General features: G+C 38.5%; 2 protein-coding genes across 22 annotated transcripts in view; one reads left to right on the top strand and one right to left on the bottom strand.

Annotated features, from left to right (window-relative positions):
* Nucleotides 1–567: 567 nt before the first annotated feature.
* On the bottom strand, nucleotides 568–9,708 carry LOC146467015 (uncharacterized). Of its 5 annotated transcripts, none has more exons than XM_085126655.1 (10): nucleotides 9,465–9,708; nucleotides 8,719–8,942; nucleotides 6,960–7,231; nucleotides 6,403–6,645; nucleotides 4,936–5,046; nucleotides 4,290–4,505; nucleotides 3,598–3,716; nucleotides 2,913–3,033; nucleotides 2,110–2,192; nucleotides 568–1,693 (listed from the first exon to the last, which is right to left on the bottom strand). In XM_085126655.1, exons 1-10 carry the CDS (start codon nucleotides 9,497–9,499, stop codon nucleotides 1,471–1,473), a joined length of 1,647 nt encoding a protein of 548 aa, XP_084982781.1. In that variant the 5' UTR covers nucleotides 9,500–9,708; the 3' UTR covers nucleotides 568–1,470. The 5 variants fall into 5 exon arrangements, with proteins under 5 accessions (XP_084982781.1, XP_084982780.1, XP_084982778.1 ...); XM_085126654.1 differs by having other exon boundaries at nucleotides 4,804–5,046; nucleotides 6,403–6,642; nucleotides 9,465–9,707; XM_085126652.1 differs by having other exon boundaries at nucleotides 4,804–5,043; nucleotides 9,465–9,705.
* A 1,380-nt stretch (nucleotides 9,709–11,088) lies between these two features.
* The window catches only part of LOC146467016 (uncharacterized), a 23,542-nt gene continuing 8,844 nt past the window's right edge, over nucleotides 11,089–25,786 (top strand). For 2 of the 17 annotated variants that reach the window (XM_085126456.1, XM_085126461.1), the window contains exons 1-8: nucleotides 11,089–11,237; nucleotides 14,467–14,654; nucleotides 18,782–18,830; nucleotides 20,735–20,836; nucleotides 21,706–21,738; nucleotides 22,864–22,896; nucleotides 24,023–24,055; nucleotides 25,182–25,214. In XM_085126456.1, the coding sequence (XP_084982582.1) occupies nucleotides 14,472–14,654; nucleotides 18,782–18,830; nucleotides 20,735–20,836; nucleotides 21,706–21,738; nucleotides 22,864–22,896; nucleotides 24,023–24,055; nucleotides 25,182–25,214 (466 nt within the window). In that variant the 5' untranslated portion in view covers nucleotides 11,089–11,237; nucleotides 14,467–14,471. The remainder of the gene's footprint in view (nucleotides 11,238–14,466; nucleotides 14,655–18,781; nucleotides 18,831–20,734; nucleotides 20,837–21,705; nucleotides 21,739–22,863; nucleotides 22,897–24,022; nucleotides 24,056–25,181; nucleotides 25,215–25,786) is intronic. The other 15 variants (XM_085126458.1, XM_085126468.1, XM_085126457.1 and 12 more) reach the window with 11 other exon arrangements.

Below are 25,786 nucleotides of genomic sequence, written 5' to 3' on the forward strand. Positions count from 1 at the left end.
GAGCTATATATCTGAAGTCCTTGCCTATGCAGAAAATCGGTTTTAGGTAAATAAAAAAAAGGAAAAGATAAAGAAAAAGAAAAAAGTATTTTCCCAATCTAAATTGATTATAATAGTGCCCGAGTAACTTGTAAGGGGCACTTAGCCCAACACAGTAGCCAAGTTTCAACAAATATTCTCATCAGTCAGCATGGAAGGTTTTCTGTGAAAGGCCATTATGATCATTTTATCAGCTACTTCGTTGTCATCCCCACCTTTAGTAAACCAATGAGAAAAACAAAGGTAAACAATATAAGAGGTACTATTATTTAAATTCAAGATTATATGATATACAGTCGAACCTGTATTAAGCGTCACCCTCTATTAAGCGGTCAGTTGTCAAAGTCCAGAAAATTACGTCCCTAATTTGCTGAAATTAAGCGGTTGCGGTCACCCTTAACAAGTCCCAACGAGCTGTTTCTATTGTCTTGGCCTGTTTTAAACGACCACTTTGTAAAACGAAACCACTTTAATTTGATAACAAATGGCGTGCCAGGCAACTGAGTTCCTAATGAGCTGCACGATCTTGGCGTTAATGTTTTATTAGTCCGTTTCAATACCATGCACTCCTTTGTCATACCATTTTATCGCCGAACTTTCTTAACCAAGTAAGTGATTTTTTGAGCGCTTTGGTGCATAAACTGAATACTAAGTTATCAAATGTTGTATAAAACGTCGTTTTTAGTGTGTTTGACATGTAACCTGTGCAACCTGTATTAAGCGGTCACTTAGCCATTCACCGAGGGTGACCGCTTAATACAGGTTCGGCCGTATTGTTTTCTTTATTAATTTTGCGTACAGTGGTAATGAAATAAAAATGTCTAGAGAGAGACTCAAGTGATCATAATGTTTCAGTTTTAAAGTCCAAAGTTGTTGTTTGAGGTCTTTCAGTTTTCTAACATAACATCACTCAGTTAAAACCACTGTGAAGGCTCCCAAGTTTTGAAATTGGACACATAGCTGAACGGTGTGAGTTCTTGTAGATTATTTGTTATTTCCAACTTACAGTTAACTGTAGCTGAAAAGTAGCCGTGGAAGCTTTTCAGCTGGAGAAAAAGAGGGTCGACCTGATTAACTATTAATCCCGGAATGGTGTAAATCCGCATTCAGTTAAGTCAGGTACAGGAATTTCTTTCCCAGTTCTGGGAGAAGTCATCAAATATAAAATTATTTAAGCGATTTCTTCTCGGAAATCGGAAGTAAAGTGACAACAGGCTGCCAAATATCTAACATGATGAGCTACTTTGTAATACAGAAAACAATTTAGCGAGTGACTACGGAATAGTAGCCTGCGAACGCAGACGTCGAGAAGCGACAGCCGAAAATACGTCTGCGTTCGCAGGCTAACTGAATAGTACCCCCGGCTGTAGCTTGACACACTGAAGCCACTACTCATTATATTCATTCCAGGAAACCGAATACATTGTACAATCAAATTTCTTGGTTCGAAGATGTATTCCTTGGCATCCGACCATTGTTTGAGGATTTGCATAAAAGCTTCACAAAAAAGGTCTTTGTCGATGTGTAAGCCGCCTTTATCCATGATCCCAAGGTAGGGGGATTCTGCTGACTTTCATCCTCTCCCTGGTCTTCTTCAGGTATACGGTCCTCGCCATTCTGAAAGATCTCGGTACGGCACATAGGGCATGTTCGGCTAAAACAAAAGGCAAAAAATATATCAGGCCTGCCAGTAGAGTGTTTTGTGAAGGCAAAAGAGAAATCTAAGTTTGGAAACTCACAAGTTAAACGTCCTAAATCTTTTTAAACATATATTGTTTAAGCTAGCTCTTTCATATTGTGAGAAACGCAGGCAAGACGTGAAAGAAGTTTAATATCTCCTTGAACGTAACCGTGGAATATATATATTTTTTGTGATCGGTCAATCTATCAGTACAGTGTTCTTGTTTATACAAGTGACAAGAAGAACTAATTCACTCCAACTGGGCCCTGTCTGGTTGATATGTGTTTAGTCTGTGTTTTACTGATTCAGTTAGTGGATGAACGTCATGCCAAATGCGACTCTAAATGATGAAGGGTAAAAACATGACAACGACGAACGGACATATCTACCTTCCAGACAGGAGAAGCCTTTCAGCACATTCCTTGTGAATCATGTGAAAACATGGAAAAATTATGGCGCCTGAAAATACCTCCTGGAGGAAAAACATCGAGCATTTAAACATGATTAACTCGCAACGCACGTTTCACGTAATATAGCCTGCTAGAGCAGACGCCTTTCCGGATTTTATTTTACCAGCCGCTCTTTTTGTTGTGAGTGGGCAAAACAAAAGCCGAAAAGGGTATCTGTTCTGACAGATTGGTTTGTAACATAGAAAATCATTTAACCAGTTTATTTTAGTAAAATTTACCTAAATAACACGATCACTTAGTTGGATAGAAATATCTCTCAACCCCCCCCCCCCCCCCAATTCACTTTCACTCACCACTTTACCCTTTTACGTTTACATTCATTATACCTCCCCCCGTCCCATATTTTGTACTTGATTTTGAAAAAGAGCGAAAGGTCTTTGATGAAGCTAGAAAGAAAGTAGGGCTTCTGAAGTGATAAGGTGCGGATTGTATGGGGGGTGCTTTGGCAGTTTGGTCCGAATATGCATTTGCATTGGATCATACAGGTCTTGGTGATCGTATAAAAATGCAATCTTTACCAGAAACACTTTTGGGCTGCAAGAAGTTTCAAAAGCTGCGTCGCATCTAGATTACGGCGATCGAAGTGTTGTCCTTGTAAGCCATCCATTTCGTTCTACGCGAGCAATAACACGTGCAGCGCTACTTTATTATGCCGGGTCTATTGCGTAAAGAAATAAGTACGAAACTGTGTAAGATTCATTTACTACTGAAATGTTACCCACCTCATAACAAATTGCACACGGATCATGGCCGCGGTCGGAAAAGCATATGTGGTTGTCCTTCAAAGACTGCGACATACAAACGTTACACTCATCGCAGTGAAAGTGATCTGCTTTATTTCCCCTTTTGAAAGAAGAGAAAGTGTGAAACTAGTAAATATTCTAGGCCAGCAGCCTGGAAAGCGAATTCGAATCCGCCCGCGATTTGATTATCACCTCTCATGAAAGCCAAGTGCGAAAATCAGAATCGATTACACTCTGCATGCCAGATAGCAAATCTTTTATTTTTAAAAAGGTCAACTGAGAAAGATCATCGAGGTGTTGGTGATTTACCGTATAAGCTAAAGAAGTAGTCGTCTTGATACAACCAAAAGACGTATGCAATTAACGTTTAAACACTGCATGGTTACATAACTGACAGCTTTGTTGATTTTTAACGCATTTCAAAGTTTATGTGGTATGCAACTGTAGCTACAAAAAATTCCTTCCATTATTCATCATCAATGAGCGATATCGTTCAAAAGACGTCCAACTTCTTATTTCATGGGTAGGTAAGGTATGCTACCTGACAAGTTTGTTTGTTTGTTTGTTTTTTTCCTTCCTCGTATTCGGACAACTAAAGTATCTACAGTAATCGGGAAGACTAACCGAGACAGGCAGTAGGCAAACAACTAGAACAAAGACGAACCTGCATATCCCACATTTGTCACAGTGGTAAGCATCGACGTTCTTTTCGATGAGAAGTTTGCAGGTGTTACAGAAGTACTGTGCAAAGGATTTGTCACACGACTGGCATTTTTCAGAAAACTGCAAGAAAAGTTTATATATCAAAGTAGATTATGTAGGAAGCGTATAATGGTACGACGACGCCAATACCTAGATGAGAAAATGTAAGCTGCTGAGCATGCCTGCAGTGAAATATCTTTTTTGTGTTGATATCTATTACGCATACTTGTTCCAAGAGCCGAGCTCCTACTAGCCAGCGCGCCACAGAAATCACGTTCTGTGGCGCTGCATGGGCAAAAGGAACGCGACTGTGGTGGCGAGGATGTTTATTACCCTATAAATGGTGGTTCATTAAACTTTGTATTCTAAATTGCGCCCACTCAAATTAAGCTACTGAATTTTACTTTCATTCCCTACTGCTTATATTTACGCCGTCGAGATTGTCGTTTATGACTTCTCACTAGCGGAGACCCCTATCTGATTTGACCATTAAAATGAAAGATTCTGGAAATATAAAACAATTTCAATAACTATTAAAATAAACGCTTGTAACGTTGAGGCAGCTAATCTTTTTAACAATGCATTTGTCCCTCCGAAAACAAAAATAAAACGAGCCATTGGGTGCCCCTGAAGTTCAGAGAACAATTACTATACCTCTTGCTCTTGTCCACATCCTGTGCACCTCAGCTGGGTAGCATCGGTCGCTGAAGCCACCAAATGAATAGTTTTCGGTTCTGCTATTGATGAGGGCGACGGATCCGTTGGTACTAATGAGTAACTTTCACAATGCGTTTCCTCAGCAACACGGCCGTTACCATCAGTAGCTACGTTTCCTGATCCGGTCTCATCTTCAGCAACAAGATTTTGTAGCTGAAAATTTAAATTGCCGAGAACGTCACGCAATGGAAACGTGTTGCCCGAATTTATGAGCTGCTGTTGAATCTTCAAAAATGGTGGTGGGCCTTTTTGCGCATGTCTTGTTTGTTTGTCTCCCAGAAAAGGAAAACGTTTCTAGCTTTTCAGCTTTCGGAAAGTTTGAGTTTCTTCATTTGCATTCTTAATCCAAATTTCTCAGGCGAGTAATGTCATTCTGAACAGCCGTATCCACTCCCGCCACCCCGAGACGAACCTTTGGGTGCCCCTAAAGAGCAGATAACAATTATTGTACCTCTTGCTCCTGTTCACTTGCTGTACACTGCCTTAGCCTCTCAGCATCGTTTGCGGAAGCCACTGAATGAAAAGGTTTCGGTTCTTCTGATGATGAATGCGAGGGATCCTTTACAACTAATGAGTCACTTACTTCATGCGTTTCAACAGCATTATGTCCGTTAAAATCAGCAGCTAAATTTTCTGATCCGCGCTCATCTTTCGGCACAGGATCAACTAAAATTGCAGCAACAAGTTTCTCCTGCTGAAAATGTAAATTAAAAAAGATTTTAGGCAATGTATCAACTGTCTCCCAAATTTATAAGCCACTGTTGTGTTTGTAACATTGCTACAAAGCTGGCCTCTTTTCGCACTTCTTGAAAAATGCATTCGTCCCTCCTAAAAGAAAAGAGATTCTAGTTTCCTGATTTCCGAAACGCGGCTTTGACTTAAAGTTAAACAAAAGTACTACGTTCTCTTCAGCTTAATTCTTAATTAGAATTTCTAAGGCGCGTAATGTCTTTGCCAACACTTAGATATTCCCCCTTCGAAACGAACGTTCGTTGATGACTTCTCACTCGCGGCAACCCCCATCTGAATTGACCATTGAAATAAAAGCTACTGGAAATATAACACAATTTCAATAGCTATTGAAACAAGATGCCTATGCTGACATTTACGCGTGATGCTGCGTCTGATTTATTTCCATTGTACGCTTCGCAAATTTTTAACCCTCCCTTCGAAATTGAAACTGATATTGCGTTACTGTACTTCAGATTATACTGGAAATTTCTTTCTGAAAACGTCATGACAGGGGCAGATACATATCTGACTCACGGACTATTCAGGGCTACTTATATTTTCTATTTATCTATTGCATTACATTATTCGAGATTATACTAGAAATTGCTTTCGGAAAACGTCATGACCCGGGGCAGATTACATATCTGACTCACAAGGCAGAAGAAAATATTATTGTTGAAGACAAAAAGCTTTCCTAAATGAAAACCGAAACTTTGAGTAGAAATTAAGAATCAAACCTTACATTTTTTTTATGAAGTGGATTTCCAGTAACGTTTAGGCATCAGTTGGACAAAGTCTGCTTTGCAGGTAATGTTTTAAGCTTAAGCTTGACCTTTCCTCTCCACATTGCAAAACAGAATCTGGTCAATCAACACCAAATTTCTTCGCTGCGAGATGTCCATTTTCCATCATTTAAACTGTCGAGTATTTCTTATAACTTTTCTTTCGATTTACCGCTTCAAAAGGGTTAATTTTCTTTTTGTAAACAGCACATTTAAATCTAAAACATTAAAACAATATGGCCGCTTGCTTCTTCTCAGTTCCAGGTACGTGACGTCACAATAGTAAAAACTCCCGTCCGCTTCCTCCTGATATACACCAAGATATTGCATTCTGATTGAATCGTTTTTGTTTAGGACAATAAGAACAATAGGAGAGAAAAATATCCCCTTTAGGAGAGAACTGAATTTGATCCATGTTCAATGAGTTAATCCAAATTTCTCAGGCGGGTAATGTCATTCTGAACAGCCGTATCCACTCCCGCCACCCCGAGACGAACCTTTGGGTGCCCCTAAAGAGCAGATAACAATTACTGTACCTCTTGCTCCTGTTCACTTGCTGTACACTGCCTTAGCCTCTCAGCATCGTTTGCGGAAGCCACTGAATGAAAAGGTTTCGGTTCTTCTGATGATGAATGCGAGGGATCCTTTGCAACTAATAAGTCACTTACTTCAAGCGTTTCAACAGCATTATGTCCGTTAAAACCAGCAGCTACATTTTCTGATCCGCGCTCATCTTTCGGCACAGGATCAACAAAAATTGCAGCAACAAGTTTCTCCTGCTGAAAATGTAAATTAAAAAAGATTTTAGGCAATGAATCAACTGTCTCTTAAATTTATAAGCCACTGTTGTGTTTGTAACAATTTATGCTATATAGCTGGCCTCTTTTTGCACTCCTTGAACAATGCATTCTAGTTTACTGCGTTCTCCGTCTTCCTTGACTTTACGTTAAACAAAAATGCTACGTTCTCTTGTGCTTAATTCTTAATTAGAATTTCTGAGGCGCGTAATGTCTTTGCCAACACTCAGATATTACCCCTTCGAAACGAACGTTCATGGATGCCCCTGAAGAGCAAAAAATAATTATTACTGTACCACTTGTTCTTGTCCACATGCCGTACTCCTCAGCTGATTTGCATCGGTTACTGAAGCCACTGAATGAATCGTTTTCGGTTTTGCTGGTGATGAAGGCGAGGAATCCTTTGGGACTGATGAGTCACTTTCCTCATGCGATCCTCCCGCAGCAACATGGCCGTTACCACCAGCAGCTAAGTCTCCTGTTCCGGTCACTTCGCTCGACTCGGGGTCATTAGGATTTTCAGCATTAAGATTCTCACCCGTCCTTTCCGCTTCATGCACTTGAAGACCTATGTATTTCATTGATTTATAAATTAGAGTTAGGTACCTCTTTTGTGTTTTAACATACAAGCATTTCGAGACAGTCACTGCTGTATCGCGCCGCTGCAGGGAGAGTGAATCACACTTTTAAACCCTATTTACTAATAACACTCAATCACTTCACGCGTGACCGGTGTTTCTGAGAATTAAATGAACATTCCAGTTTCCCTTTGTAATGTCCTGTATTTAAGTGGAATGTTCAACACTTCTCTGGAAATCTTTCCGAAAAAGACGCATTAACTGAAAGAAAGTTATTATTGAAATACTTTATGCTGTAATGTAAAGAAAAATTCATAGCTTTTCACCGTCATTAAACTAGAGACATTTAAAATCTAAAATCTAACTATAAAATCTCGTTGGCTATGTTCAAACCTAGCATGTAAATTTCAAAACTCCGTTCAGATTTCAAAAATATCGGTCACGCAGTGGTCAGTAAATTTCACCGGAAGTCGACCCTGTAGAGGCTGCAACTGTTTTTGTTTTCTTTGGTTTCATTTTTGGATATTTGCTTGCTTGTTTGTTTGCCTGTATGTCTTTCAGCGAACGTTTTACACACGAGGCCCCCACACTGATTAGAGAGTCTTAATGGGGTTTACTTTTTATGCTGTTACTTGCCCTTTAGATGTAGTATTTGCCATCAAACTCGTCAATAAAGTACTTTCAAGTGATTGGTGAGGTTTTTCTCAAGAAAAATACATCTCTTTCTTGCGAAAAACCACTTATTGCAATCAGTCAATTATAATGCTTGAACTTTGAGTCTAAGTTCAGAAGGGCAGTTGTCCCAACCCATGTGCAACCGTCACTTTTTCTGACCATGAGAGGACGCTTTGGAGACCTGGGGACAAAAGTAGTCGAGACGGAACTGTGCAATTCATGGCTACGGCATGATGACAATAAGAGTTGACACTTAAGCGAGATTGGAGCGTCGCAATTTATCTGAAAAGAGTATACTGGCGGTGAAATTTAGCAAGGAAGGGAGACAATCTGTTATTTTTGTTGAGTATTATATCGTTTTCTGCCTAATAATAATAATATTCCATGATAAAAAAAAAAAAGAAAACAAACAAAATAAAGGCATAACTTAGCCAAGGGCGTAACAATCGGTAAATGACTTTACTTTGTGGATATTATTCCATGTTAAACAAACAAAGCTACTTATTCACACCACATTTACTGACACATTAAGTCCACATCCCTGTTACCATGCCAGCCCTTTGGTTGAAATCATCATCATCATCATCATGAGTCATCATCTTCATCATCATTATCATCATCATAATCATATTGCTATTATTATTATTATTATTATTATTATTATTATTATTATTATTATTATTATTATTATTATTATTATTATTATTTCTATTAATTTACTTGTACAACGCAAATTTTACTGTTAGATGTAAAGCAGCCTAAAATTAAACCATCCTGTACACAAGTCTGGGCCTCCGTTTACCTTCAGGCTCGCTGTTCTCTTCAGCTTCACCGGAACTTCTTTCCGTTGGAATGGTCGAGATTCCTCTCGGGGTGTCGTTGGCTACTGTGAGATATTTTGTATTGTCATGCTCTTTTTCAACAGCCTCGTTATGGCATTTGTGGCATGGGTACCATTTATCTTCAGGGCAGCATCTGAAGTGCATCACACAAGTATCTCTCTCGTAATGCGAGCAATACGTCTCACTTAACGAAGAAAAGAAACAAAAACATGAATTAATAAGATGAGGAACTACAGTCACATGAAAGACGCATGCGAAGGACTTTGTAGACAGCCTATTTAGTATTTCCTCGATCAACATACAAACGTCACTAAGAGCGTGAAATTTTTGGTGATGTAAGTACGTTATACGCTAAAGGTGAATTTTACATGTACCCGTTCATCGGACAGATTTGGCCCAAAATTTGGCAAAGAAAATAAGTAAGTCGACAAGAATTAGTCCGATTTACAAAGACATGTGGCAGTTAAGTTCATTTCTTTTAATTAGCCCGATTTTCACACCGCGCTACTCGCGCCAACAGCAGAGAGAGTGTAATATAACTTGTAAATTGGCCCATGCGCTTGAACGATAAGTTCATCTGTGTATAGCCTTCGGTAACCAAGGCCATCCAAGGACATGACGGAAAAAAATCTCACTGTACTACTGATTTTTCGATATCCGAAAATCGTATATTGAGTAGGACATAATTGACAGTAATATTCCATACCTTTTTGTGTTCGAATTATTGAGTGGTGTTTCCATTTTCGCTGTATTTCTTTCTGTGTTTCTCCTTAAGACTGAAAGAAGCGACCGCGACGCTCGACAATCATCCCGCGACAAAATAAAATACGCAAGTATTAAAATTTTTCCTACAACTGAAGGTACTTTTCCTCGAGTGCGGTTTTTTCCCCTTGCTTTTTAATTATCTTCCGGTTTACAGATGTATTCAGCGATTTTATTAAAAAAAACTTGTTAATGAACGTGCTCTTAAGCACAACACGCAAGACCGTTATAATTCATAACCATGGCCCACATTTAGCCTGTGTTTTCACGATCGAGGCGACCAAGTTGTTTCCGCTCCAAGTTTTCATGTGGTAGCCATCGGGTAAAAGGGAAAAAGCCCGGTTTTCGTTCTTGAAACTGAAAGAATTGACCGCGACACTCGATAATCAACCCACGACAAAACAAAATACGCAAGGATTAAAATTGTCCTACAAATGAAGGGACTTTCCCTCGAGTGGGTTTTTCCCTTGCGCGCGTCAGTTTTTAATTAACTTCCGGTTTATAGCTGTTATTCCGCGCCTTAAAACTTGGTAATAAACGAAGTCTTTATCCAGAACACACAACGCCATTATAGTTCATAGCCGAAGCCGACATTTAGCCTGTGTTTTCACGATCGAGGCGACCAGGTTGCGTCCGCTTTAGTTTCAAACGGTAGTCATCCGAAAAGGGAAAAAGCCCGGTTTTCGACCTTGAAACTGAAAGAAGCGCCGCGACGCTTGATAATCACCTCACGACAAAACAAAATATACAAGGATTAAAATTGTTCTACAGCTGCTGAAGGGACTTTCCCTCGAGTAGGTTTTTTTTCCCTTGCGCGTGTTTTTTTAATTAACTTGTAGTTTTTATAGCTGTTATTCCGCACCTTAAAACTTGGTAATAAACGGCACTATAGTTCATAACCGAAGCCGACATCTTTAAGTTTTCTTGTAAATTAATCAGTTATTCACGATATGCCGTAGACATTGGGAAAAAGCCCGGTTTTACATAAACAATATGGAAACTGATAAGCGTACTAAAAACGGATAGAAATGTCAAAAGCCACAAGAGGGAAAAATCCCGGCGGTTCATCAAACGGTCCACAGTTCATTTTCTGTTTCCAGTTGCAAAGACTCAGGAAATCAATCCGTGCTCACGAACAACGTTACTTCGAACAAAAAGAAACAATTTAAGGTCCGAACTGGCAGCGTCTTTGCAACTAGTAAAGAAACTATCGAAAAGACGACGAGTCTAACGTGAAAAGCTATAAATCTCCGCCACCGGCAATTTTTACCCTCTCGGGTGGAGAGGGTGATATCGTTATTATCTGGACTGGGGTGATGCTTGTCATAACTTTTATCGCATCGTCTTCAAATGAGCCTTACATTCAACAACAAACTCTTTGTGATGAAACCGTTTTCGTGTGAGATCTCTTACCAGATCGAGAATGCTAGGCAATGGCTACAGACATGGTGCTTCTTTTCGCGTCCCTCTCCTTCCCCACCCCCCTCCCGCTGCCTCACTCAGACACTAACCCCTTATCTCGGCGCATCAAGTGGGCATCTGTTTTGTTTTGATCCATTGTATGAGGCGGTCGGGAAAAAACCCATTGGGAAAGTCCCATTGCAAATATATAATACTTTTACTTTAAATCACACGAATCAGTAGTCACTTGCTCTTGAAAGGAGAACTTTGGGAGATTTAAATTTAGACCCACAGCCAAGAACGCACTGTACAAACGGTAAGTGCTTTTTTGTGATGATCAGTTCAGTTTAGCAGTTTTTTTTTATGCTAACTGAAATGTTTTTAAAAGGGGTTATGTCAGGTTTTTTAGTAACATTTCAAATTTCCGTGTGATCAAAGGAATACTTTTTTAGTTTTGACTTTAAAGGTAATGTCTGATATCGAGGGAAATAGTAAGTTTCGTTTTCCCACGAGTCTCGTTGTTTGTCGTGGAGATCATCGAGACCGTAGATAAGAATGCCTCCTGTCATAGCCTTGACCAGCCGATAAAATTGGCGAATTGCGAATGGCAACTGTCGGAATAGTCCTGCCTTTCAAAGACCGGGCTTCGGCAGACCTGGTACACAAACAGCTCAAAGATCTTAGCCAGAAGATTGACGCTCATCCAACCAAGTTTTGTTAGTAACAAAATCCAGCAAGAGTTAAAACGACAAGAGAGAAAAGCGTCTATTGTAAATAAGCATTGTGTTGTTTAAATTTCAATGTGACTTGTGCGATGTAAGTTATGGAAGGTGCACGCTTAGGCGTTTGCACCGAGCAGGGCTTGGACCGTTCCCCACAATCCCAGGCCCCATATCAGGCCCCCCATTCTAGCCTCCCCCCCCCCCCCCCATCCTAGGCCATACCCATCACAGACCCCCCGAAACTAGGCCCCCCATACCAGGCCCCAACAGCAGCAACAATATCAACCCCCGCGGTACAATGCCAGGAATCAAGTTGTTTGTTACGCAGACAATTCGACCACAATAACAAGCTCCGGTATCGTAATATTATTCGACACACCAATATCAAGCTCCAACGTACAGTACCAGGCCCCAATGAAACGAAATTAAGCTGTTTGTTTTGCAGGCAACAATGAGTTGAACATTATCAAGCTCCGATATCGTAACAATTGTTTAAGCAGATTTGTAAGCACCCGAGTAATGTTATCCTTTTCACTGAATCCCACTGAATATGTGTAACATTTCGCGAAGAAGTTGATATAACAAGACGCATATGTGCGTGAACTTGGGCTTCTTTCCCGGCATATCCAGCTGTAAACGCCAGAAAAATGACATGATAAAATCTCAGTTGTCATTTGTCGATTGTTTTACAGCATAGTACAAGCAAGAATATTGTAAGCAATGTATATTCCTGGTCTAAATTGTACCCTCTGTCCGTTTTTTACGCCTATCTGTAGTCTGCGTTTTACACTGACCGATTAAGTAATAAATTTTAGAATCTAATAAAGGTTCTGACAGTAAAATCCGAGCTTTCAACCTATGTGTGCATCTATCTGGCCAACAGGATTTAGCAAAGTGGGCAGGGATATCTTGTGTTGGCTTCATCCCCCCCTCGCAAAAGTTTTTGTTTTTTGAAATAAGGGAATTCGGATTGAAATTGGTGTTTCGTGGAAATTTCTGTATGTCAGTATCTTTAACCCATTAATCGAGGAAATTTGTTATCGCGTCACATAGGCGAAATTTGATCCGTCTCCAGTGCATGCGTTTGTTTACGCAAGATTACGCAGTTGTCACGTTTTGGTAATTAAAATAGAGAGAAAAACAGACAGAATGCTTTCCTAAAGGAAAAATTTATTCAGAAAAGTCTTTGTTTACGCCTAAAAAAGAAACGCTTATAATTCTAAATGCGAGACGAGAGACGCGAAAGCGATTTGAAGGAACTATCAGTCCATTTCCAAGCGAATTTATCAACCCGGCCGTGCGTGGCACGTTTTTCAAATTTTCGCTAAAACTGTTCAGAATATAAAGAATCGGTCAATTAGAATAGTATTTCAGTACAAATTCACGATCAAACCTGTAATTTTTCAGCCGTTGAATTCCCAGAAGTACTAAAAAATTTTGTAGAAAGTCCATGGCCTGAATAAGGATTTGAGATGTCCGCGCTCCGCCGGCTAACTCGTCGCCTGGATAAAACAACAATTTGTACTCGAAGGACAGTTTCTTCGCCGTTATCTCTCGGATTTCCGCTATCGAAACTGTTGAGTATTCCTAAGTAGTTCTTCTTTCGATGTACCATTTCGAAAAGTTGTGTTTTCCTTCGAAAAACGCGAAAATCGTCGACTAAAAAATGGCCGACCCATGCAAACCCATGCAGCGACAAGATTACCTGCGCATGCGTTTTAAGGCCCAGACGGCGATTTGTGACTGAATGAGGAAAAAAAAAAGAAAAAAAAACAACGAAGGGCAATTTTCAACTTGGTCTCCCTTTGGGAAGCCCAAGTAATAAACGAGCATGGGGCCATTCCATTTAATATCTGCACCTCCCCCCCCCCCCCCCCCACTCCCATTGAGGTACTGGGAAATCTGAAGGGGAGGGAGGGGGACTTTAAGAGTTGTTTCTGAGGGGGCATTTATGTCGGTATCTTTGAACTCTTTCTTTTTTCCTGAAGGGGAATGTGTCGACACTTTGATCTTAATTTCTGAAGGGGTCTTCAAAAGTTATTTCTGATAGGGGTAGACACAAAAGCCCTCAATAGGGCAGGGAGGGGGGGGGGGTGCGAATAATAAATGGAATGGCCCATTCGATCGCAACAATGCTTCTACAGTGAGTTTGCACTCAACCAGGAGACTTTTCCTTCTGCAAGCTTTGTCTTAAAAAGGAAGTATTTTGCGACGTTGTTTTCGAATTCATTTGAAATGAAATACGCAAGCCTCGACTGAACTACGTACAGTCTGCGCCAGTTTATGACAAGTTTGCGTGACTTACAGATATGAAAGATGGCGAAAGGCGTTAAAGGTTAGCAAGCTAAGGGGACGTTGATTGATTTTGTGCGCCTTTATTGCAGCCCGATCAGTTCCGAAGGAGGACGCTTCATTTGTGTACATTATTTTATAATTTCAGAGATTGGAGAAAAACGTACGATTAAAAAGTATTGCAACTTCAGTCCTCATCACAACACGACTAAAATTATAGACGAAAATGTCGGAGCCTGTTATCGTAAGTCCGGCCCTGATATGGTTTGTCGGGGCCTGAAATCGTATGTTGGGGCTAGGTATTGGGGGGTCTCATATCGTAGGCCACGTTCCAACCGTAGTAGTTTACACCAGCGAGTGGTCGAGCATAAAAACTGATATTTATTTATTTATTTATTTATTTATTTATTTATTTATTTATTTATTTATTTATTTATTCATTTATTATTTATTTATTTATTCATTTATTTATTTATCGTCAAATTGCTATAAAAATTTTACCTTTGGTTTTACTGATGTGCTTATTTTCAGCAAAAATGGGTAACGTTCCCAGTACAATTTTAAATTGGCTGCAGAAAGGTGTTGCAGTAGGTGGATGGATATGGGAGGCACTGATTTCAATGGTCAAGAGAGTGCGGGATTTAGTTCAACCTCTCTTTCTAAAATTTTCGTTCGTAAGGGAGAAGACCTACGAAGAGACTCCAGAGGGTAGATATGAGGTATAAAATCGTAGTATTTCAATGTTGTATCACGGCATTCGAATTATGTCAAAGATTCTGAAAATTCTGCATAACCATTAACACAGCTCTGTCTTTAACCTTAAGTGAGCTTATGCTAGGAACAGAGCAAAGAGATTTGCCTACATCCAGAGTGACCAACTGCACCTATAAAAACTCTCCTGCACGATTAAGAATACAGTTAGAAGTAACCAGTGAAGCAATATTATCAAAACCGAAAAAAAAAAAAAAAAAAACCGAATGCTTTGCTTAATCAGCGATTTACATTTTCCGCAGTCTATGTTTAATGTGAGCTTGATGAAGCAGGTTGTGTATTAGGCCTTTTGCAACAATTGGTCACGTGACTACGATTCCGCAAGCAATTCATTTCGGAGAAATGATTTTATCAGGATTGGTAAAAGCATAGAGAAATTAGCTAGCATGCAAGTTTTCAGGCTTGTATCTGAAAAGGGGGAATCTATTTGCTGTTTGAATTTGGAATATTGTTTGGGAAGAATCAGACGCTTCACTGCTTTTCGTTACAAATCCTTGTAATTTCCCTTAAGGGGGCAATTCACCTAAACGCCATTTTTCCACCACTTGACACGGCTTTAATGGAAATATCTCATTCACGTTTCAAGCAATCCAAAAACCCTATCATTATCCCGTGACTCTGTGTTGTGGGATATTTCGTGAATTTTTGGGTGATTTTTGGGTATATTTGGGAGGAGTAGTTTTTTTTAGAAGGATTGGTTAAATTAAGAGAAATAAGAAATATTGAAGATTTAGTGAAGTTTTAAAATTAGAATTTGTAGTTAATAATTAATAAACGGATACCAAGTTAGTCCACTAGCAACCTGGGGTGCTCTTGCGTGGGAATCAACTGTCTGTTGGTGTTCCAAAAATCATTTTCTTTCTTCTATCCTTTCTTAAAACCTCTTTAAATTTCATTCAAATTTAGGTAAATTGCCCCCTTAAGAAAATTTTTCCGAGATCTCGGCGCGTTTTTGGCCACCGAGATTTTCATCTCGCCGCGATCTCGGCCGAGATCTCGGCGGCCTTAAACGCGCCGAGATCATTGGCGAGACTCGGCGATATGAAAATCTCGGCGGTTAAAATCGCGCCGAGATTAATGGCAAGATCTCGGAGAGACGAGCATCTCGGCGGCCAAAAAACGCGCCGAGATTAGTGGCGAGACCTCAATGAGATGAGAAACTCGGTGGCCAAAAAAGCGGTGAGGAATCCCTGGCGAGATCTCGGCGAGAAGAGCACTATGGGGGCCAAAAACGCGGCGAGATATCAGCCGCGAAACGAGAGTCTCGGAGGCCAAAAACCCGCCGTAGTATTTCGCCCTTTTTTTTTCTTGACCACGAAAAAGTGAATATTCTTCAGTAAGTAAACAACCACTTTGTCTTACTGTATCATTTCTGGACAAAAGAGCCAAACTAAGTGGTAAGATGTAAATGAATCATGCCAACTACCTGCTTCAAATTGAAAACGAATATAGAAGTTGTGAATCACCAACAATTTATTTCAAGAAGTTTACCCTCGAGGTTTCGAGTTACAAAGATGAAATCTGAAATAAATGTGATGGTATATTTCCAGCCTGATGAATGAATGGGAATGATGTATTATTCTAGAAAGTGATCATGACGCCGGCATACTCGAAAAAAGGAAATCGGAGTGCTCCTATTAAGAGGAAAACCGTCATAGGACCTTCCGATTACTAGTTGGGTGCTCTACCACTGAGCTACAGGAGACTCGTGGGAGCTAAGGCCATTAAACTAGGTTCATAAAACTAGGTTCATTAGCCTAGTTTAATGGCCTTAGCTCCCACGAGTCTCCTGTAGCTCAATGGTAGAACATCCGAACTAGTAATCGTAAGGTACATAGGTTCGACTCCTGATAGGAGCTGCACTCGGATTTCTTTTTTCCGAGTATGCCTGTCTCAAAGATGAAATCGTTCGTGCAGCTAATTACGCTTTGTGAAAGGTTCTATCGATTTCTAAACTGAAACTCTATTACACTCAGTGTTTCTTTAAGCTATTCTAAAGTAAGATAAAATATGGATAAATAATATAAGAAACTAACTTCTTTCTCAACTGAAGACATTCAAGGTTGTGGAAGTATTAGCCATTAAAATCTCAATTCTCGCGCAAACTTGATGGTCACTTCCACTACAGCTGAAACACGCTTATAGCTTAACGGGCCTGAACTTCCCTTTAGTAAATACTAAGTCCTCCTTCTCAGGTAGCTTAATTATCCAGGACATTCTGCAAAAATTGTGCGGTGACTGAGTTCTTATTTTGCATTTCAGCTCAGTTCAGTTCAGTTCAGTTCAGTTTGGGTACCCTAGTTTGTTAATCAGCATCATTTAAGTTGACCAGTGCCCATCACATCCCCTGTGTTCTTTTATCATGAATTCCAGCCAGAAGCAAATGGTGAACTTGTCATGGAGCTTAACTTTTCGTATTTTCTGCGGTTTTAAGGAAGGATTAATTTTTGTGGCCTCGCAAACCTCAAATTTCCGTCAAACTTTCTTTTAGCTTACGCGAGCATCGCCGGTGGCGTGATTGAATTAACCAATCACATCGCCTAATTCACGTTGTTGTTGGGGACATTTGAGGAACCCTCGACGTTCGCGCTATTTGTCAAGTGGCAAGCCCCGAGACGACAAGTTGTTAAAGGTGGCTCCCTAGAGTATTTAGAAATGACCTTGCCTAAATAGGATAAATCACAAAAGAAATTGCAAGTATTCAAAATGTTGCAAAATCTCGTCTTTGTTTACTGGCCTGAAAACTTGAGTCTTAGCCAATTGAAACATGCTCTTTCTATTTCTGAAAATCATTTCATTTAGCCCCAGCTACAAGTTTATGGTAATTGATCACATGACAAATTGTTGCAAAAGGCCTTTCGAAACTGACTCCAAGTCACTCTCATCCGTCTAAGTGGTGTGGGCGCTTTGTACCCTGAAAACACAACCAAAGTTTTCGGCAGGATTGTGCCCAAGAGTGTTTAGGATCACCCCAACCAACCAATAATGTCTGCTTGGCAAAAAGGTGCCGGCTCAGGGCTACGATCTGCAAAATTCTTCATATTGAATAAAAGTTCGGCATTTTACGCAAGCTGGCGGACCCTTGTCATCACCTCAATCCTATATACCGGGGGAGGGGTGGAGGGCTTACTGTGCCCACGACAACTTTGAACCTCCTTGAATATTTGAGTAAACGCCCTGAAACTTAAGAAGAAATTAATCTGAGAAAAAAATTGATATGGTCGGTTAGTGTTGATTGACTTTGATTTTACCACGGGAACCAATTTTTGGCAGGCGTTCTTTTTTCTTTTTTCTTTTTTTTTTTTTTTTTCAGAAAATAGAAAATCCCTTTTTACTATAAAGAAAAATCACTTTACCTTCCGTGAATTTTATGTGTTTAGCTCGTATTAATGTTTCCTTGTTGGTTTTGGTTACTTTTCGTTCAATTTTGGCTCTTTCCTGAAGTTTTGGGAAAATACAGACATCCAGGAAAGGCGGATCCAAAATGGAATTAATATCTGTAAGACCACAGCGGCAAATCGATGAGTAGCGCCGCATCTCTTCAGTTTAGACCTGGATCACTAAATATTTTTTTTTTGTCCATTATTTCGGTTCGCAATACAAACCTTGGCAATCATGACCTAATTACCACATCATATGACGTCATAACTTCGCGATGCGGGCCTCAAAGGAGACATCTTTGGACGTATTATCTATCCTTCAAGTCTCACTTCCATAGCTTTACTTTATTTGCGAAGTGATGGAGGGCAGGCACAATCAGCCCCCACCCCCGGCCCAAGAAGACAAAAAAAAAAAAAAACGATCTAGATAGGATTAACCTTCCCAATGTCACCTTACTGAACTCATCAATATTTAGTTGGTTCCCTTAGTAGTCTAGATCTGTACACTGCTTTTCTTGAAAATTTGATCAGCTCAAATGCTTGGTCGTCCTATAATATCTATTATCATAGCTTGTATTTTAAAATGTGTAGTCTATATGAATCAAAATGGTCATGGTCAGATTTATGGAATTCAGAAGACTATCGATTTGTTTGTACCAAGATTCCCTATAGTAATTATTGCCATTTTCATTTAGACAGGATATGAAAGAGTTCAGGTCCAGGGCGGAGTAAACGCAACTCCAGGTACTTTGTAGAAAAGTTACTTTAATATTTTATATTTTAAGAAAATACTACTACTACTACTACTACTACTACTACTACTACTAATAATAATAATAATAATAATAATAATAATAATAATAATAATAATAATAATATTAATAATAATAATAATAATAATAATAATAATAATAATAATAATAATAATAATCGCTTAGACGCGAGACGCCCGTTAGGGTATACGGTAACCTTAAAACGACTATCTTTACAAAAACTGCACTTCGTTGTAGACTAGTGTCTGTGAAACTATTATTCCCAGAAATAACATTTTAGCTATTGTTTCTAGGTTCATTCGTTCTTGTATCAGTTGTGATTTATCCTCGACGTAGAGATGGACAAAATCCATCGATAACCGAGTCTATGTGTTAAGCATCCATTGTATTGTGGATTTTATTGTGAATTTTATGCTAGTTTATGGTCAGAAAAACAAATATTGTAAACGAAGAATTAGGTATAGCGTCGGACATTCCGGCTCCTACAATCCTGTGATCATAATCAACAAATTAAAGAGGCTCATATGATCTTTGGCAAATGAACAAGGAATCTGGAGTCCTATCGCAGGCTGCTAACACTGGCAAAAAACAGGTAACAAGAATTTCAGATTATTTTCCTAAAAGTGGAAAACCCACTCTTTCAGGCTCTTTCGACTATTTTGAAAAGTCGATGAAATGCCTTCTTATCTTGTAGCTCTAGCTGCACTTGTGCAAGAAGCGAAAGATAACACTTAGCTTTGTTTTCATCGACAGTTAACTTGACTTGCATAACAGCGTAGTCAAAAATGTAACCTTATTCACTGCCGAACAAGCAGTTCACAACCTTTCACAGGAAAATAAAGAAAACAGCAGCAAGGCGCTTTCTATGAGAAACGGGGAGAAAGTATAACACTTTCAGCTGACGCAACCCTGCATGTATATAAATATCCGTGAAAGCATAGGCACCAAAATATAAGCCTCGTTTTGGTTCGACGAATTTCTTCCAGGCTCTTGTTATAAATTTTCCTCGCTCGTCTCCAGGCAACCATAAACGATAAATGGAAAAATAACAGCTATAGACCCTATGCAAAAATGGCTGGTATTTTAATATTCTTTTGTTTGCATTCAAATTATCACAACTAACCTCGCTCTTGATTTCAAAAATCAAAAGAATATTTTACTTTGAACGAGGTGAGTGAGGATAATTTGAATGCAGACAAAAGAATATTAAAATGTCTGCTATTTTTGCATAAAGTCTATTCTACTGAGCCATGAAGGAATCAGAATGGAGGAGAATCGTCGATGCCATTAGCAAGAGCAAACATTCAAGTCTCAAATACGATTTTGGCTTTATTTTTAACTTGATAACCCACTGAACAGGAGACATTCAACGGATTTGCATGACTTCTTCTTAACTATTTTTACTGAAATATCTACGACTTACCAGTTGCTCTTAGATTAGGCAAAAATTCCGAGCGTCCTGGTCACATGACCGAAGGAACTATCAAATAAACATCTACATCCGTGAAAATTTATCTTCAATGTACCGAGTTAACTGACTAGAGCTATAGAGAAGATATCCCTCTCGACTTACGCGAAGTCCCCCAGATTTTCGGTTTTCGTTTTTATTTTTATTTTATCTTATTTTTTTTGTGTGTGTATAGCCCCCTTAATTTTAAGATGCAAAACCGTTAATGACCACGATTTCGATATACCTCTACCGATCTCAACAATCTCGTTCTGACTGCTCGCAATGAGTTCAACGCGTTTTTAAGTGTGGTCACGTGACTTAGACAAGTCTATGACAAGTGTTGTTTGCTGTTTGCCGTTTGCCGTTAACATGATCCAAAATATCAGTCTAATTATCACGCGTTTTATTTCCTGAAAAACGTGCAGGAGACCAAATGAAGGAGGATATTGATACAGCCATGGACGGTCCTGGGCAGATGAGGGAAATCTCGAAACAAGATCTGGAACATGGCAGCACTCCAGAAACACGTATGTATGGTGATTGTTCTAATAGCAGTATAAAGGAAATTGGACATCGCTCACATATACGGACTACTTACGTGAACGTGTAGGTGGTAGTGCAAGATACTGAAACTACGTGTATAACATGGTCATGGGGGTGTTTAAAGCCATCTGAAAGTATTGTTGACAAGTATTGGAAATACCAAACAAGCCCATCTAAGTCTTAGTCCAGTCTAAGAGAAGAGAGGCCCTTGTATAACTTCTGACTTAAATTTTTCTTATTATCTTTGCAAAAACCATCCGTTATAGCTAGGCAACTTAAAAAAAGATTGAGTAATAGTTTCTGCTTCTCGAATTCGAAAGGTCCATTTATCGAAGGATACTAAATTGATATATAGGAAGTCATTCGCTGCGATTCTTCGATGTTGGAATTTGAAGTGGACGGTTCTTATTTTGGTTGATAAGTTGTAATTGAATGATGTTGTATATGCCGCTTTTCTGTCTTTTTCAAAAGCATTTTGTACTAAGATCCTACAACTATTTCTGCTGGCTCTTCCAATTAGAGTACGTTTCTAAACTGCCATGTTTTGGTCACATTAATAATTCTGAACACTTTCTTTTCAGATTCCATTTATCCGTACAGTGTTGAATACTGTTTTTGAATATGCTTTTCTTTTCACGCAAAACTGTTTAAGTTCTTTTAATTTTACAGTACAAAAAGGAGCATGCAATTACTGTGATGACACTGAATTAATTCCTTGGATTCGGTTGTTCGAAAAAGTTGTCGGAAATCTTCACGGGTGATGTTACCTTAATACATATGACAAGTTAAAGACTAATAAAGTGGACGAACAAATTTAAGGAAATAATCAAATCAACACTTTACCTTATTCCAGCTCAGCCTTCCTTGCCAAGTGATCCTATTGAGCGTAAGTATGATACTGTCCACCTTCTATATTTTATATAAACTTCAACGACAAATATATGATTCGACCTGGGCGATGTAATTTGGAATCAAGATTAAGTTTCTGTTAAGGTCACTAATTACTAAGTAGTTACTGAAAACACATTTAGCACAGCACTGAAAATTCAGAATACGAATAAGGTTGGCTTTAATGATAAGCTTTTCTTTTACAATTTAAACTTGCCTTAAGTGACACAGAAAACAATTATAATACTATTATTGGTTACGCAAACTCAACACAATAAAGAGGAGGGTGAAGTTAAGGTAAGCTGAACTAGGATTAATTATAGGCCAATTCAGAATTGGCGAGGTCAGAGACTTAGCTGGCGAGACCAAACTCTATACGGGCAACTTCAAAGGCAAAGAAAAAGCAGGTCAACTGCTCTAAAAGAAATCAAAGGATCCTTAAACAAGCCCATCAAGAAAAAAAGTCTAAAAGAAGAGAGACCCTTGTAAAACTTCTGACTTAAATTTTTCTTAATATCTTTGTAAAAACCATCCGTTATAGGCAACTTAAAAAAAGATTGAGTAATAGTTTCTGCTTCTCGAATTCGAAAGGTCCATTTATCTGAGGATACTAAATTGATATATAGGAAGTCATTCGTTGCGATTCTTCGATGTTGAATTTGAAGTGGACAGTTCTTATTTTGGTTGATAAGTTGTAATTGAATGATGTTGTATATGCCGCTTTTCTGTCTTTTTCAAAAGCATTTTGTACTAAGATCCTACAACTATTTCTGCTGGCTCTTCCAATTAGAGTACGTTTCTAAACTGCCATGTTTTGGTCACATTAATAATTCTGAACACTTTCTTTTCAGATTCCATTTATCCGTACAGTGTTGAATACTGTTTTTGAATATGCTTTTCTTTTCACGCAAAACTGTTTAAGTTCTTTTAATTTTACAGTACAAAAAGGAGCATGCAATTACTGTGATGACACTGAATTAATTCCTTGGATTCGGTTGTTCGAAAAAGTTGTCGGAAATCTTCACGGGTGATGTTACCTTAATACATATGACAAGTTAAAGACTAATAAAGTGGACGAACAAATTTAAGGAAATAATCAAATCAACACTTTACCTTATTCCAGCTCAGCCTTCCTTGCCAAGTGATCCTATTGAGCGTAAGTATGATACTGTCCACCTTCTATATTTTATATAAACTTCAACGACAAATATATGATTCGACCTGGGCGATGTAATTTGGAATCAAGATTAAGTTTCTGCTAAGGTCACTAATTACTAAGTAGTTACTGAAAACACATTTAGCACAGCACTGAAAATTCAGAATACGAATAAGGTTGGCTTTAATGATAAGCTTTTCTTTTACAATTTAAACTTGCCTTAAGTGACACAGAAAACAATTATAATACTATTATTGGTTACGCAAACTCAACACAATAAAGAGGAGGGTGAAGTTAAGGTAAGCTGAACTAGGATTAATTATAGGCCAATTCAGAATTGGCGAGGTCAGAGACTTAGCTGGCGAGACCAAACTCTATACGGGCAACTTCAAAGGCAAAGAAAAAGCAGGTCAACTGCTCTAAAAGAAATCAAAGGATCCTTAAACAAGCCCATCAAGACAAAAAGTCTAAAAGAAGAGAGACCCTTGTAAAACTTCTGACTTAAATTTTTCTTAATATCTTTGTAAAAACCATCCGTTATAGGCAACTTAAAAAAAGATTGAGTAATAGTTTCTGCTTCTCGAATTCGAAAGGTCCATTTATCGAAGGATACTAAATTGATATATAGGAAGTCATTCGTTGCGATTCTTCGATGTTGGAATTTGAAGTGGACGGTTCTTATTTTGGTTGATAAGTTGTAATTGAATGATGTTGTATATGCCGCTTTTCTGTCTTTTTCAAAAGCATTTTGTACTAAGATCCTACAACTATTTCTGCTGGCTCTTCCAATTAGAGTACGTTTCTAAACTGCCATGTTTTGGTCACATTAATAATTCTGAACACTTTCTTTTCAGATTCCATTTATCCGTACAGTGTTGAATACTGTTTTTGAATATGCTTTTCTTTTCACGCAAAACTGTTTAAGTTCTTTTAATTTTACAGTACAAAAAGGAGCATGCAATTACTGTGATGACACTGAATTAATTCCTTGGATTCGGTTGTTCGAAAAAGTTGTCGGAAATCTTCACGGGTGATGTTACCTTAATACATATGACAAGTTAAAGACTAATAAAGTGGACGAACAAATTTAAGGAAATAATCAAATCAACACTTTACCTTATTCCAGCTCAGCCTTCCTTGCCAAGTGATCCTATTGAGCGTAAGTATGATACTGTCCACCTTCTATATTTTATATAAACTTCAACGACAAATATATGATTCGACCTGGGCGATGTAATTTGGAATCAAGATTAAGTTTCTGTTAAGGTCACTAATTACTAAGTAGTTACTGAAAACACATTTAGCACAGCACTGAAAATTCAGAATACGAATAAGGTTGGCTTTAATGATAAGCTTTTCTTTTACAATTTAAACTTGCCTTAAGTGACACAGAAAACAATTATAATACTATTATTGGTTACGCAAACTCAACACAATAAAGAGGAGGGTGAAGTTAAGGTAAGCTGAACTAGGATTAATTATAGGCCAATTCAGAATTGGCGAGGTCAGAGACTTAGCTGGCGAGACCAAACTCTATACGGGCAACTTCAAAGGCAAAGAAAAAGCAGGTCAACTGCTCTAAAAGAAATCAAAGGATCCTTAAACAAGCCCATCAAGACAAAAAGTCTAAAAGAAGAGAGACCCTTGTAAAACTTCTGACTTAAATTTTTCTTAATATCTTTGTAAAAACCATCCGTTATAGGCAACTTAAAAAAAGATTGAGTAATAGTTTCTGCTTCTCGAATTCGAAAGGTCCATTTATCGAAGGATACTAAATTGATATATAGGAAGTCATTCGTTGCGATTCTTCGATGTTGGAATTTGAAGTGGACGGTTCTTATTTTGGTTGATAAGTTGTAATTGAATGATGTTGTATATGCCGCTTTTCTGTCTTTTTCAAAAGCATTTTGTACTAAGATCCTACAACTATTTCTGCTGGCTCTTCCAATTAGAGTACGTTTCTAAACTGCCATGTTTTGGTCACATTAATAATTCTGAACACTTTCTTTTCAGATTCCATTTATCCGTACAGTGTTGAATACTGTTTTTGAATATGCTTTTCTTTTCACGCAAAACTGTTTAAGTTCTTTTAATTTTACAGTACAAAAAGGAGCATGCAATTACTGTGATGACACTGAATTAATTCCTTGGATTCGGTTGTTCGAAAAAGTTGTCGGAAATCTTCACGGGTGATGTTACCTTAATACATATGACAAGTTAAAGACTAATAAAGTGGACGAACAAATTTAAGGAAATAATCAAATCAACACTTTACCTTATTCCAGCTCAGCCTTCCTTGCCAAGTGATCCTATTGAGCGTAAGTATGATACTGTCCACCTTCTATATTTTATATAAACTTCAACGACAAATATATGATTCGACCTGGGCGATGTAATTTGGAATCAAGATTAAGTTTCTGTTAAGGTCACTAATTACTAAGTAGTTACTGAAAACACATTTAGCACAGCACTGAAAATTCAGAATACGAATAAGGTTGGCTTTAATGATAAGCTTTTCTTTTACAATTTAAACTTGCCTTAAGTGACACAGAAAACAATTATAATACTATTATTGGTTACGTAAACTCAACACAATAAAGAGGAGGGTGAAGTTAAGGTAAGCTGAACTAGGATTAATTATAGGCCAATTCAGAATTGGCGAGGTCAGAGTCTTAGCTGGCGAGACCAAACTCTATACGGGCAACTTCAAAGGCAAAGAAAAAGCAGGTCAACTGCTCTAAAAGAAATCAAAGGATCCTTAAACAAGCCCATCAAGACAAAAAGTCTAAAAGAAGAGAGACCCTTGTAAAACTTCTGACTTAAATTTTTCTTAATATCTTTGTAAAAACCATCCGTTATAGGCAACTTAAAAAAAGATTGAGTAATAGTT

The sequence above is a fragment of the Pavona decussata genome, unplaced genomic scaffold, assembly GCF_977016875.1.
Source record: "Pavona decussata unplaced genomic scaffold, jaPavDecu1.1 SCAFFOLD_140, whole genome shotgun sequence".
Taxonomy (NCBI): domain Eukaryota; kingdom Metazoa; phylum Cnidaria; class Anthozoa; order Scleractinia; family Agariciidae; genus Pavona; species Pavona decussata.

What these genes read in the sequence shown, in the direction of transcription:
- LOC146467015 (XM_085126651.1), bottom strand. Translation starts at nt 9,499, where the DNA reads ATGGAAACACCACTCAATAATTCGAACACAAAAAG. An exon ending in CAAGTGAACAGGAGCAAGAG is followed by an intron (nt 5,047 to 6,402) that starts GTACAGTAATTG and finishes TTACATTTTCAG; the next exon opens with CAGGAGAAACTTGTTGCTGC. An exon ending in AGGCTTCTCCTGTCTGGAAG is followed by an intron (nt 1,694 to 2,109) that starts GTAGATATGTCC and finishes CTTTTGTTTTAG; the next exon opens with CCGAACATGCCCTATGTGCC.